At 36.9% G+C, this 13,788-nt stretch overlaps 3 protein-coding genes and 1 non-coding gene across 4 annotated transcripts; 3 read left to right on the forward strand and 1 right to left on the reverse strand.

The window, feature by feature from the left end:
• Positions 1-34: 34 nt before the first annotated feature.
• On the reverse strand, positions 35-4,177 carry LOC106428167 (fimbrin-2). Its single transcript, XM_013868916.3, has 14 exons — positions 3,921-4,177; positions 3,635-3,808; positions 2,565-2,806; positions 2,312-2,483; positions 2,189-2,227; positions 2,038-2,106; positions 1,837-1,953; positions 1,498-1,709; positions 1,256-1,402; positions 990-1,189; positions 752-909; positions 573-669; positions 402-493; positions 35-310 (listed from the first exon to the last, which is right to left on the reverse strand). The coding sequence occupies exons 1-14, from the start codon at positions 4,005-4,007 to the stop codon at positions 155-157; spliced, it is 1,962 nt and encodes a 653-aa protein (XP_013724370.1). The 5' UTR covers positions 4,008-4,177; the 3' UTR covers positions 35-154.
• Positions 4,178-5,761: 1,584 nt separating this feature from the next.
• Positions 5,762-5,833, forward strand: TRNAK-UUU. Its single transcript has one exon. It is a non-coding gene; the product is annotated as a tRNA-Lys (tRNA).
• A 36-nt stretch (positions 5,834-5,869) lies between these two features.
• BNAC09G02460D (protein PEP-RELATED DEVELOPMENT ARRESTED 1, chloroplastic) lies at positions 5,870-8,318 on the forward strand. The gene is made up of 9 exons (XM_013868840.3): positions 5,870-6,271; positions 6,713-6,868; positions 6,942-7,010; positions 7,090-7,260; positions 7,333-7,476; positions 7,555-7,713; positions 7,799-7,864; positions 7,952-8,011; positions 8,110-8,318. The coding sequence occupies exons 1-9, from the start codon at positions 5,951-5,953 to the stop codon at positions 8,152-8,154; spliced, it is 1,191 nt and encodes a 396-aa protein (XP_013724294.1). The 5' UTR covers positions 5,870-5,950; the 3' UTR covers positions 8,155-8,318.
• Positions 8,319-8,626: 308 nt separating this feature from the next.
• LOC106428089 (uncharacterized protein At5g48480) lies at positions 8,627-9,678 on the forward strand. Its single transcript, XM_013868837.3, has 2 exons — positions 8,627-9,103; positions 9,218-9,678. The coding sequence occupies exons 1-2, from the start codon at positions 8,814-8,816 to the stop codon at positions 9,429-9,431; spliced, it is 504 nt and encodes a 167-aa protein (XP_013724291.1). The 5' UTR covers positions 8,627-8,813; the 3' UTR covers positions 9,432-9,678.
• The last annotated feature ends 4,110 nt before the right edge of the window (positions 9,679-13,788 follow it).

Consider the following 13,788-nt stretch of genomic DNA (forward strand, 5'->3'; position numbering starts at 1 on the left):
GTAAATGAACATATAGAAAAATATACATTCAACGTGGTATCAAATACTTATATAATTCCTCCAATATTGTTTTTCTTCACCCATAGAAAAGCATCATCATATATAGAATTTTTGGAATATATATAATTTCACCATGGACACAAAACATAAGTTATTATTCCAGTGAAGAATCAGAGGTAGAATCGTCGAGTAGACTTCCACTTCCATTGTGGCTATCCGGAGATCCGGTAGGCTTAATAAGTTGAAGAGGTTCTTTGAGAGTCCAGTGCATTATACTCGCCGTCAACGTCAGAATCATCTTCTGATTCACCTGTATTGTACATAATATACATCAGATACTCTTGATATTGTTGAGTGATTATATTATTAATGGAATAAAAGAGAGAGGGGCATCAAAGTACCTCAGTTATGTCTTCTGGGAGTAAAAATATGGAGCAACCCATCTTCCTGGCTATGCTAATCACGTAAGTTGCATTCATCTTCTTCTCTTCATCTATGTATTAGCAAGTGTCCCTATTAAAATTAAGTATATTCAAACACACGTGAACATATGAACATTAACAGTTAATTACCAGTTACTCCGTTTGTAACTAGACTCCAGTTCACGGCTCTTGGCTGCACAGAACTCAACAACTCCAGGAAGAATATCCCATCGGACAAGCTCTTGTCCTGTCATATTCAGTCATCATTTGTCACTAACACAGGTCGGTTCTGTGTATTTTTATCTCACAATGGTTGCGTTGTTACTTACCCTGAAACTGAACATACGGGTTTGACTTCCGTTCTTTCTCACTTTAGCATTAGCCCACTCCAATATATCAACGTCTGTTATCTCTTTGCCGTTGGAATGTGATCTCAAGTTCTTAAGGAGTTGCAGGATGTTGTATCTCATCAGTTGCCATAAGTATGCTGGAAGAAGTTGTTTTAGTATTCCAATGTTAATGTTCACCATTAATAAACACAATAATCATAGGATTTGGGAAAAGTACCTAGTATGAGCTTCTTGTTTCCTTGAACAATGTCGTTACCAGCGATGTTAACCAAAGAGAATTTGAGCTGCTTCCCTAGTTTCACAACCTGATTGCAGTTTTCTACTTTCTTGAATGGCAATTTGATCGGAGGCTTGCTTGCTATTTTCCAGTTAACAATTCCTGGTGACACCTTGTCGAGTGTCTGCAACAGTATCCACCTGTTGCCAGAAACTCAGTGTTAAAAAAACACATTCCACGCTCTATTTAACGTTTTTCATACTAACCCATCTCTTAGATCTTCAAAGACGTTGTTTATGTACATAGAACTATCAAAGCTGTTAATCCAAAACCGGAAGGCTTTTTCTTCTCTTGATATTTGAGTGTCATCGGCCAGAAAAGATATCTGTTTTGTTTTGGTTGAGAGCCCGTTCCTGCCAAAAGAAAATCATTTGTTAAACTTCACAGAAGGGTGGGATATAATTAAAGGTTCTCTAAATACACTTTGACATTGAAGTGTTTCTTTCACCTGTGCTGGAAGATATGTGCTACAAAAGCAAGATTAAGATTCGGGGAGCCTTCAACAATATCCTTCGCGGTCAAGTATCTCCTGCACCCCATTCTGTCTGCATGTTCGAGAACATTTTTTGCTCTCTCAAATGGGTTTTTGGCTGCCAACTTTGAAGGGCTCTTGTGCTCTGGTGCTAGGACGTTTAATAGATTAGTGTAAGCTTCAGCATCCTGCAGAAAAACCATATCATAAGCCATGTGCATCTTACTATAAAAGATTATATAGAACACTTACTAGAAAATAAATTATATAAACCAACCAACTGGAGAACTTATATAACTTGATATTATTAGTTACCTTTACATCAGAGGAGAAGTTTGTGACAGTTTTCTTATATTCAGTTTTTCTTAACTGAAAGTTCATCCATCTCAGTAAGATCTTATCAGGTGGTAAACTCATCAACTCTTCCACATCCTGTTGATCCCAAAAAATTGAAACAAAGTCATTATTTATAAAGAAAATGTTTGTTTAGACTACAGGACAATGAGTAGTATTTACCTTGCTATCATCAACCAACTCCACCAGCTGTGGAGTTTTCTTCAAGTTTAGATCAGCTAGCAATTGTATCTAAACATCACAGTCACAACAAAGATTAATCACACATCGTCTTATCAAAAAACAAACAGCAGTAGCAGCATTAGAGACTCACCTTGATGATTTGAGAAATCACACCGAGCACAAGATGACGCTGAAACAGAGAGAAACAAAAATGTTCAAGTCATAACCATTACAAAAAAATGTGAAGGATACTGATAGTAACTGTTTCACATACCCTTCCTTCAATGATATCTTGAGTTCCTATATTAACGACAGTACACCCAATGGCCTTGGCAGAGTTAAGACAAAGCGTATGGTTTTCGTTCCTCTCCCATGGATTAAGCATACTCTTAGTGTTGATAGCTCTTTCATCAATCGTCCCAGGAACCGCCACATTAATAAGTTTACTACAACCACATCAAAGATAAAGCCATCAAGAAAACATTTCATGAAGTATAGAATCCGAGTAAGGAAGAGGGAAGCCTTACCAAAGTAGAACACCATCTTTCACCACTTCGAATAGATCGTTGGAGGAAGGGTTGATAGGGAGGTACTTGTTTAGGAACTCATCTCCAGAGAGGTAGTTATTGATGTGAGCGACGTAAGATGACTTCTCAGAGTCGCTGATGGTATGCAACAAAGTGGTTGTAGCTGCCTTGAGAAACGCAGACGAGTTCTTGGCGCCGCTTCCGATTATGGCGTTCACATGCGCTTGGAGTTTAAGATAAATCTGCAAGTTTGGATGGCAAATCGGTTATAAACAAAACAATTTTTCTAATAAAGATCGGTCTAAGCAACGCCTAAAATGATTTTTCTAATAAAGATTGGTCTAAGCAACATCTAGACGTCCACTAATACTCTCCTAGTTATTTCCTAGCGATTTTACGAACATTGACATCAGTAGAAATTTAAGATAAATCTACAAGTTTATGCAGCAAATAGGGGAAACAAATTTAAAAATGATTTTTCTAATATAGATTGGTCTAAGGAATGTCTAGGCGTCCGCTAATACTCTCCTAATTATCGCCTAACGATTTTAAGAACATTTGACATCAGAACGAATTTAAGATAAATCTGCAAGTTTATACAGCAAATAGACGAAACAATTTTTAAAAATGATTTTTCTAATAAAAGACGGGTCTAAGCAACGCCTAGGCGTCCGCTAATATTCTTCTAGTTATCGCCCAGCGATTTTAAGAACATTGACATCAGCAGAAATTTAAGATACATCTACAAGTTTATGCAGCAAATAGGCGAAACAATTTTTAAAAATGATTTTTCTACTAAAGATTGGTCTAAGCAACAACTAGCCGTCCGCTAATACTCTCCTAGTTATCGACTAGCGATTTTAAGAACATTGACATCAGTATAAATTTAAGATAAATCTGCAAGTTTATGCAGCAAATCGGTTATAGGCGAAACAATTTTTTTAAATGATTTTTTTAATAAAGATTGGTCTAAGCAACATCTAGTCATCCGCTAATACTCTCCTAGTTACCGTCTAGTGATTTTTTGAACATGTAGAAATCTTCCAACACAAAAGATCTGTGATACTGACCCTCAAGTAAAACTCGAAATCGACTTCATCGTTGAGGTTCGGATGGAAGCTTTGGATCAGAGCCGCTCTTTCTTCAGTGGTGAGGTTCTGATCTCCAACCACCTTTGATCTCCCCATCCTTGGCGCGAGGTCTGACACCGTAAGCTTTCCGCTCTCCCTCCTCATGCTCGTGAACTGTTACAGAATTGATTAGAATCAGATCGACAAAATCAATGAGAAAATCAAAAGACTCGCATGGAGTTTTGGTGATGATGATGATCCAGTCGATCGGAACGGAGATACGCACGTGAGATTTCAAACTCCGGAGCTCCACTTGCGTGAATTGGTTGTGTAGCCATGGATCCGATACCAGGATCCCGACGAAGCCTGACATTTTTATATACTTTCTCGAGCTAAACTTGATTTTTCTTCTATCCGTCTCTGTGACTATGAAACGTAGAAGAAGTAGAGAAGCTAAAGCAGAGCTGGCAGTGGGAAGGGGAGAGAAAAAAGAAATTCAAAATTATGACGAAATTGCCCTTTTGAGCTTTTTGCGTTTTTTTAAATTTCACTCTCGCCTTTTAATTTGTGAGGGCGAGAAACTGTGACCTGTGAGGGGCCCATCTCACTTGCGTGTGTGGGGCCCATTTTGTCGTCTGAGATTTTAGCGAATTGGCGATTGTAGACCTTGCAGCCGGCTATTCCTCGTGACTCTCGTGAGGGTAAAAAAGGGATTGCGAAAGTGATGCCTTTTTTTTTTTTTTTTTGTGTCACGAGTGATGCCTAATTACTAGTTGGAGCCAAATGTAACGGTCGTTTCGAGTAAGTTGTTATTCACCCCAAAGGGTGGATTCAAACCAGTTCATTAAATTCAAACTTATTTGACTTTAATATTTTTTGTGGTACTGTTAGGAATTCAAAAAGAAATCATTTTAGCTGTGACTGGTAATTGTAAGAATAGAAAGCAATTGAAAATAGAGAAAATAAGAAGAAAATTATAAATTAGATTAAATAATAAAAAATAAAGTTGAACCAAATAACACTTTTTTCTTTTCACATACCAAAAACAAATAAGTTTACTCTTCGGTAACTGTAATCAGCAAAACATAACAAAAGTTTCTATGCACTCATAGTTAATAGTAGTAATAAAAATATATACACATGCATATGTATCTATACGTTTGTCACACTATTAAAACAACACCATATTTGTTCCCCAAGCAAATTTTAATTATTTTGTTATTAGCTGAATCAAAGTAAATATCTTTCATACTCAAATTTTCTAGTTATCTATGACAGTTAATCACATCTTTTATATCAGAAATGTTGCAAAAACTCCATATAACTTTTCTTTTAAAATATGTTTTACATATGGAAGAATGCAAAAAAAAAAAAAAACATTCTCATAAGAAAATCCACATATATACAAGTGACTGAGCAAATTGGAGGATGCCAGAAATGCATTAGTTATGGTATTTCTTTTAGGTAGTTAAAGTGAACATATCAGATTTATCTAGCGAGACATAGGTGGTCTGATGCTACCCCAACTGCTAATAATTGTATATAAAACCATAGTTATAAGATAACGTGTATGTTATAAATAGGCATGGAGAAACTGTTTGATTGCAATGGGTGTACTATAAAGCTACACCTAAAAGAAGATTAGGAAATAAAGCATATGCCAGACATAGTGAATGGGAGATAAAGAGATATTTTGTAATAATTGAGCCAATATCAAGCAATCCTTGCCATGCTTTGTTGCTTTCTCACTTCAAGAAAATTAAATAAATCATGTTGATGAGCGATTATATCTTACCTTGAACCAGGGTTAGATAGATTACAAGTTATAAAATGAATACATGGCTTTTCATATTGTGAGTTGATCAATAAAACTTACATCCATTGGGTGAAGATTTACATGGCATCATTAATATGATCACTCAACCTGTAATAAGAATTATAAAACACAATTATGTCATTTGGACCCCATCCATGCTTCGTTCACATGGTTGCTGATCACCTCTGAAGATTTTCATAATTGAAACCTGATTTTGTGTATCAAACGTATATTAATAACCAATCTTTTATTATTTGAAAAAGTTGTTTGCTCTTATACATTAATAATTGTAAAACAGCAAAAGCACGTAAGCCGTCTTAGCTCAGTGGTAGAGCGCGTGACTTTTAATCCCGTGGCCGTGGGTTCGATCCCCACAGACGGCGGTTATATTTTTTCTCTTTTTTTGTTCTAATTAACATTTATATACTTATCCTCGTCGGCTTCTTCCACTCTTCATCATATCTCCTTTCTTCCCTTGCTTAAACCCAGAACCTCAAACTATGTTACAATCTCTTCACCTTCGCTTTCACTCCTCCCCATCACCTTCGAGAAGAGAGTCTCTGATTCCATCGATTACCTCCTCATCTCCTTTCTCGTTTTGCTCGTTCCGTCCAAACCAAACCCAGAAACCGAAGCGGCTAGTTCAATTCTGCGCCCCGTACGAGGTCGGAGGCGGATACACCGACGAGGAGCTCTTCGAAAGATACGGAACCCATCAGAGTAAAACTAACGTCGAGGACAAGCCAGATGCATCTGAGTACGAGGCGTTGCTTAAAGGAGGCGAACAAGTAACCTCCGTTCTCGAAGAGATGATAACCCTCGTAAGTTCATGTTTCGTATTTTGTGTTGTTTTCTTAAGCTTTTGGCATTTCGTCGAACACCTTAGCTGCGTTTTGGTTTTGTAATAGAATTTGTTACTCGTTAGTTATTATTGGTTCTGCAATGGTTTGACATGTGAAATGCCTTTTAATGTTGTAGAGCTTTGCGTTTTTGTCGTTTTCCTAAGCTTGGCATTTCGTCGAACAACTTAGCTGCGTTTAGGTTTTGTAATAGAATTGTCACTCGTTAGTTATTGGTTCTGCAATGGTTTGACATGTGAAGTACCTTTTATGCTGTAGAGCTTTGCGTTTTTATCGTTATCCTTAGCTTGGCATTTCGTCGAACAACTTACCTGCGTTTAGGTTTTGTAATAGAATGTGTTACTCGTTAGTTATTGGTTCTGTAATGGTTTTTGACATGTGAAGCGCCACTTGCGTGTGTAGCTGCAAGACATGAAGATGAATGAAGCATCTGAGAACGTTGCTGTTGAATTGGCTGCACAAGGAGTTATAGGGAAAAGAGTTGATGAAATGGAGTCTGGGTTCATGATGGCTCTTGATTACATGATTCAACTCGCTGACAAAGACCAAGACGACAAGGTAAACCCTTTCTGTGTTCTGTCTCTGAATAGACTGTCCTTAAAGCAATTAACATTTTGTTTTTTGAGCTCAGAGGAAGTCTTTGCTAGAGGTTGTCAAGGAGACAGTCTTATCACATCTCACTAAAAAATGTCCTCCTCATGTGAGTAAATAGTTTCTTCTTTTGCTTTCAAGACTTTCCACTTAGCGTCATTCATTGAGTGTTTTGCTGTTTATTTTAGGTCCAAGTGATTGGTTTACTCTGTAGAACACCTAAAAAAGAGAGTAGGCAAGAGCTGCTGCGTAGGGTAGCTGCAGGTGGTGGGGCTTTTGAAGGCAAGGACGGTACTAAACTTCATCTACCCGGAGCTAATCTGAATGACATAGCTAATCAAGCTGATGACTTGCTAGAGGTATATATATACATTTGTATTTCGAGATCACGTGTCTGGACAAAGTGAACATGTATGAGGAAATTTTTGCAGACTATGGAGACAAGGCCGGTTGTTCCTGATAGGAAACTACTAGCGAGGCTTGTTTTGATCAGAGAGGAAGCGAGGAACATGATGGGAGGTGGTATACTCGATGAGAGAAATGACCGTGGTTTCTCCACTCTACCTGAATCAGAGGTTTGTGAGACACTAACTATTATGTCTATTATGTGGTGTTTTGAGCAATAATTGACTTGTTGCATTATCCTTGAACAGGTGAATTTCTTAACCAAATTGGTAGCTCTCAAACCAGGAAAGACAGTGCAGCAGATGATCAAGAATGTAATGCAAGGGAAAGATGAAGGTGCAGATGATCTTAGCAATGAAGAGGATGATTCTACCCAAGGAAGAAGACAGAGTGGATTAAATGGAAGGGTAAGTATTAACCAACATGTTTTGTAGCCACTGAACCAATGGTAAGTCTTCATTTCTAATTTGGCCTACTTGATGTGCGATCCAGGGAAGCTTTACAGGAAAAAAACCGTTACCAGTAAGGCCAGGAATGTTTCTAGAGACTGTCACAAAGGTGTGTCCCAACATTGATCGATTAGCTTTTGTCCATAAAGATGTAGTTGACCATTTTTGTGTGATGTTTTCAATTCAATCTTGATAGGTAATGGGCAGCATATATTCGGGTAATGCATCTGGAATCACTGCACAACATCTAGAATGGGTGAGTTCCTTCAAAAATAAACAACCAAATATGTTGCATACAATGTCTCTCTTCTTTTTGTTGCATTCATTAAAGCTTATATATCTGTTTTTCATCAGGTACACGAGAAGACGCTCCAAGTTCTTGAAGAAATTGCGTATTAGCTAGTAGTATCTTCATTGTTACCAGCAAGGAAAGTTAGATGTTGTGTCCGTCCATAGATGTTGTTCACTATATAATAATTGTAACTTGGTTGGTTGATATGACACACGTTGTGCACATCTCCTTCAATTTGGTATACATCCTCATCCCCGAGATGCATTAACTATGCACATCCATCAAACGTGAAAACTTTAATTATTTAGTTAGTTAAAGAATAAAGAATCATTGATAGCTAGCCTGGAAGGAAAGTATCTGATTCCAGCCAAAATAAAATTTATTAAAAATAATATTCGTTTATTGATATTTTTTTTTTTTATCAAACATTCGTTTATTGATTTTTAAATGAAAAATCCTAGGCGGTTTAATTGAGAGGAGAAACAATAGCCCTCTCTAAGGATAATAGGGGCATGCGCTCGTAAATAAGTGAAAAAGCAAGGGTAAGTATCTTACGGACGTGAGAGCAATTGTTATAGAGAATCCGCGTCAGGTGAACGAAACGATTCCGTTTCTCCGCTTACAAAATAAATATCTTTTTTTTTTATCAAACAAAATAAATATCTCTACACTAACAAACAGACTCTAGATTGTTCCTACACACGCCATTTGCATTCTTCTCTCTCTTCAGCTACTAACCAACGAATCTCTCTCTCTCTCTAAAACAATGGCTCAGGAAGACGTCGCTGCTGCTGCTGCTGCTGCTAACGGTGCTACCACGGCGGTGGAGAAGTCCGTTACGTTCACGGCGTACAAGCCTCAGCTGATTGTGGAAGCACAGAAGGTCGGTGACGCTGTTGCGTTCTACAAGGCTGTGTTTGGCGCCGTGGAGACTGGACGCTCTCTCTACCCCAAGCGTAAGGCTGACCAAGAGCTCCCTCACCTCGTCTCTTCCGAGCTCGAGCTCGCCGGAACAACCGTAGTCGTTTCTGACGTATCCGTTAACTCTGGCCCTGAGTAAGCTTTCTCCTCTCTTCATGTTAAGCCACTGGATCGGATCTACATGCTTTGCTCGTTTAGCGTTTTGATTTCGTTTCAGATCTGAGCATTTATTTTTGTAACATTGAACAGTGCGAAGACGGGGACTATGCCTGCGATCCTCGAAACCGATGACGTGGAAGCTGCCGTTGCGAAGGCCGTTGCGGCTGGAGCTGTCAAGGAGGAGGAGGAGGAGGAGGTCTCGGAGGGTGGAGTCAAGGGGAAAGTGACGGATCCGTTCGGGTTCACGTGGATCTTTGTTGCTCCGGCGAAGAAGAGTGAGAAGGAAGGAAACAAAGAGGTCTAACTGTTAACCGTCGGATCTGATCATTTCGTCGGTTTCTGAACGAACTTTTTAATATTATTATCCTATGCTTTTTATTAGTTTGTCTTTTGTGGAATCTCCGGTATGAGTAAACCGGATTGATTAGGCTAAAATGACTTTTGTTCTTCACCACCTTTTGACATAAACTTGGTGAAAGAAATAACAAAAATATCGGATGTTAATGTGATTATGCTTATTAGTGGCTTAACTATTTTCCATTCGTATCTCAGTTGATGTGTATTCTAATTTAAAATGAATGGTTGGATACGAAGATTAGATAAGAAGCTATATAAGAATAAGGGAAGAATTGTTGATTGTGATTATTAAGTAATTAATCTTCGTTCGGTGTCAGTGTGTTGAAAACTGTGTGCAAATTGTTTTTTTTGGGTTATCTATTTCCATGTTGGAAATTGTCATGATGTGGTCCTTCTCCTGTCCACACAAATCTTTGAATGCGGCTTTGGGCCTTGTGAAGTTTTCAATTTGGTTATCTTAGCTTTTCGACTATTTTTTTGTGATTAACCCGTAGACGCCATTGGACAGAAACTTTACGTTGATATCAACACGCCAAAAATTCATTATTGTTGATCATTAATTAAAGAAACACTAACACACGATTTTAGACGAGAAAAAAGTTGAAGGTGCTTAAGAAGTTGGGGAGCTTGCCAGGGCTACATTTGCTGAGGAGTCCAACAGCGAGTTGGTTTCAATACCGAAAGAACCGAGCCATGGAGAGAGTTCTTGACGTCACAAAGACAAATGTAGTCAGCTTGTTGTAGGGCGTTGCAGCAGAGCTGCGATGGGCATGGGCTTGTTGTACTATCACTAGAGTTTATGGAACGCTCCGACCGTCCACGGCTAATGGGCCACCCACGCCCGTTCTTTCGGTCCGTGGGTCCCATCCCGTTCCAACAGTCGGTCCGTTAATTTTCCAAAGTTCAGAATCATTGTTTATTGACCATGCAATCACCACTCGATCTTTCTCCATGCTTTGGCCTCACTCGTACGGTATCGCGAATCACTTCCCGATAGGTTATCCATCATTTCACTACTCCAGCCCAAACACGCTTAACTCTGGAGTTCTAAACGGATGTATGATGAAAAAGGTAAGTCAACTTTGATAACATAGGCGCCAAATCAATTTTCTTAAACTTTTTCAATATATCACAACTTGGGATGTTAGTTGTTCACCACTGGTTTGCACTCATTTAACTCGGCCTCGGTCATTCCACAGATCAATCTCTACTTACTTCTCGGCTAAAGTAGTCATCACCACTGTTGGACCCAATTTGGTCAAAACGTTAATGGGCCGCGATCAAAGTTATGGGCCTTAAGGAACCGAAGCCCTTAGCAAGCAATCGAGCTCGAAGCGAAGGAGTCGAGGTCCCAGAGATCGCGGAGCAGTTACGGAGATCACGAAGTCGACTTACTATAAAGAAAGGAGAAGAGACCTGAAGAACCACACGTTGAAAACCCTAGAGAGAGTTACACACTAACATCAACCTTGTTTCCTCTCGATCTTAGACCCTTTTCTTTACGGTTCTCGTTTGTATCACTCGATATAGTTCAACTCATTGTATTCGATCTTATTCATCAATAAAGTTCATTTTCACCTAATGAAAACTGTTTAACATCGTTGTGTTCTGAAGATATCGTTGCCTACATCATTTGTCTTCCTTAGATCAAATTCCGATCACTATCAAATACTTAGCGTATATTTTAGGTTCTACGACCACCATTACTATCCGTTAAGCAATGTGTAGTGCGCTAGTAATTTACTATCATTTTACTGCAAATGGAAAAATTCACAGCATTAATCACACGTTGTCAAAAAGTTATAAATTCTCAATAAGAAGAAAATTATAATGGGCCTGATTTGAGTCCAAATATGAGATGTTTTTCCCAGGCGGGGGTGGTTTACCTCAATCCTCGTAGCCTTTTAAGAAATTCCTAATTCCATTTTTTCTTTTAACTAAAAAACCTGCAAGCTACTTTTTTTTTTCATTGTCAACAACAGTTAGCTACTTTACCACAACGCAAGATTATCCCTAAACCGTTTTTTTTGGGTTTCTTATTATTTTTTTTTCTTGATTTAAAAAAAAAAAATTTAAAAGTATCCAACCGCGGACCGTCACGTGTCAGTGGAGTCCGCAAACAGTACCAGAAACAGCAAAACTTCGATCTTTCTTTGGCTATTTCTGTGACCGATTTTATCTTTTTGGTGGGGCCACCATCGTTACTTTTCTTAGAATTTTCACCCTAGAAACCGCGATGTTGATGCTCTAAGAATATCAGTTAGTACGCAATATTTAATGCAATTTTTTTTCTTGAAGCAAAAGTTTAAAATGCGATTTTTACCTCTTTTTTTGTAACTTAAGCTTTCGTGCGATTTTTACTTTAGTGCACTTGCTCACAAATGTTATGGAAAATATAACTCTTCTTTAAAATTTATAATTTGAATCCCTAGTCATATATATCCACGATGATTCTTTGGTCTAAAACATCTTTCTCTTTAAGCAAAAAAAAAACATATTTTTCTTCGATGGTTCACTAGTTATAATATTTTGTTTTTATCGTTAATAGCTGATATTTTAAAAGAGAAATTTTCTAGAATAGGCTTTTTAGTTTATTTTCATAAAAATAATATTCAATGAATAAAATGACCAAAATAAGTTTTATTAAAAAATAAAAATACATTCCGTTGATTGCTCATTTTAAAAACAATTTATATTTTTCAGATTTGATGGGTTGTCTTGATAGAACGATAGTAATAGAATTAGATCATCTCCAATGTATTTTTCTATTTTTTCCTCTATAATAGAGGAACTCTATAATAGAGGTGAGTTTCTCTCCAATGTATTCCTCTATTTTTTCTTCTAAAAAGGAATATTCTTGAAAGATTCTTTTTTTATTTTACATTTTACACCTCTAACTTGTAAATGTTAAAATTAACTCATTCATTATACTTTTTGAAATTTTTTCATAATATTGCAAAAATATTTAAATTAAACATTTTATTACAAAAATACATTAGACAAAAAAAAAATAAAACAAAGTACCATTATCTAACAATCATTATTACGAAATTTTTCCCATAAATGATCAATTAATGCATTACGAAGTGAGAAATGAGCTTCTTTATCTTTGATTTTTCTGAATCGACTTAGAAACTCTTGGAATCGGTTATCTTCATTATCTGGTATTTGGACTTCCGGAGGTGGAGCTTCTCTTCCAATTCCAATCGGTGCATCGAGATCACGCTCATCCTCAATAATCATATTATGTAAAATTATACATGTAGTCATTATATCATGTAGTACTTTTTTTTCCAAAAACGTACCGGTCCTTTCACAATCGCAAAACGTGATTGTAAAACTCCGAATGCACGTTCTACATCTTTTCTACATGCTTCTTGTTGTGCTGCAAAATATTTTTTCTTTGGACCTACTGGCTCATGAATAGTTTGCACTATGGTTGACCATTTCGGATATATACCATCGGCCAAGTAATAACCCATATTAATATGTTGCATTGATTAATATTTAAATAAAAAGTCTTTGACTTTTAAATAAAATAATAATTTTTTATTTTATTTTAATTATAATTGACTTTTAAATAAATAATATTTTTTTATTTTAATTATAACTATAGTTATAAAAATTAATAATTAGTACGTAACCAAAAAGGTGTGATTTTATATGTAAGAATTGTATTTCTTCATACATAAGTATTTTAGTTACAATCATAAAATATTAGAGGATTATTTTGTAAATAAAAAAGTTTGCCTCTATTATAGAGGAATGCTATTTTTTCCCCTAAATATAGAGGAAAAAATAGCAATTTCTATTTTAGGGAAAGAAATAGGGGTGGATTGGAGCTGATTTTACTCTATTATAGCATTTAGAGGCAAATATAGGGAAGGGTTGGAGATGCTCTTAGGAGTCATTTACACCGGTAAAAGGCCATTCCGTTGATATACTAAATGTTTTAACTGCTTTTTCAATTTGAAAGGCTGCAATGAGCTGAGCATTTGCAATTGAATTATGCTGGTACGAAAACTTGCAGTAATTTTGACCTAACCCCACCTGTCCTCTGTCAAATAAAACTACTGATAAAACTAATTTAAAATAAAGACATTTATTACAAAGATAGAATTTTATAAGCTTTGAATCGTCAATGTTGGTCGCACACTGCACAGAGCACAGAGTTTCATAACAGAGGGGTAATGTTGCATGTGGCCCCTTCTTCCTAAAGCTCATTTTTATTCACTCTTTTGTCTCTAAAACTTTAACTTTCTTAAACATTTCGTTTTTCAAATTGGACAATTCCAATGAAGTCC

This window comes from Brassica napus, chromosome C9 (assembly GCF_020379485.1).
Source record: "Brassica napus cultivar Da-Ae chromosome C9, Da-Ae, whole genome shotgun sequence".
Taxonomy (NCBI): Eukaryota; Viridiplantae; Streptophyta; class Magnoliopsida; order Brassicales; family Brassicaceae; genus Brassica; species Brassica napus.

Coding starts and splice junctions, on each gene's coding strand:
- LOC106428167 (XM_013868916.3), bottom strand. CDS start 4,007: ATGTCAGGCTTCGTCGGGATCCTGGTATCGGATCCATGGCTACACAAC. Junction 670..751: donor CCCGTATGTTCAGTTTCAGG/GTAAGTAACAAC, acceptor TGAATATGACAG/GACAAGAGCTTGTCCGATGG. Junction 494..572: donor AGTTACAAACGGAGTAACTG/GTAATTAACTGT, acceptor GCTAATACATAG/ATGAAGAGAAGAAGATGAAT.
- BNAC09G02460D (XM_013868840.3), top strand. CDS start 5,951: ATGTTACAATCTCTTCACCTTCGCTTTCACTCCTCCCCATCACCTTCG. Junction 6,869..6,941: donor ACAAAGACCAAGACGACAAG/GTAAACCCTTTC, acceptor TTTTGAGCTCAG/AGGAAGTCTTTGCTAGAGGT. Junction 7,011..7,089: donor CTAAAAAATGTCCTCCTCAT/GTGAGTAAATAG, acceptor TGTTTATTTTAG/GTCCAAGTGATTGGTTTACT.
- LOC106428089 (XM_013868837.3), top strand. CDS start 8,814: ATGGCTCAGGAAGACGTCGCTGCTGCTGCTGCTGCTGCTAACGGTGCT. Junction 9,104..9,217: donor TCCGTTAACTCTGGCCCTGA/GTAAGCTTTCTC, acceptor AACATTGAACAG/TGCGAAGACGGGGACTATGC.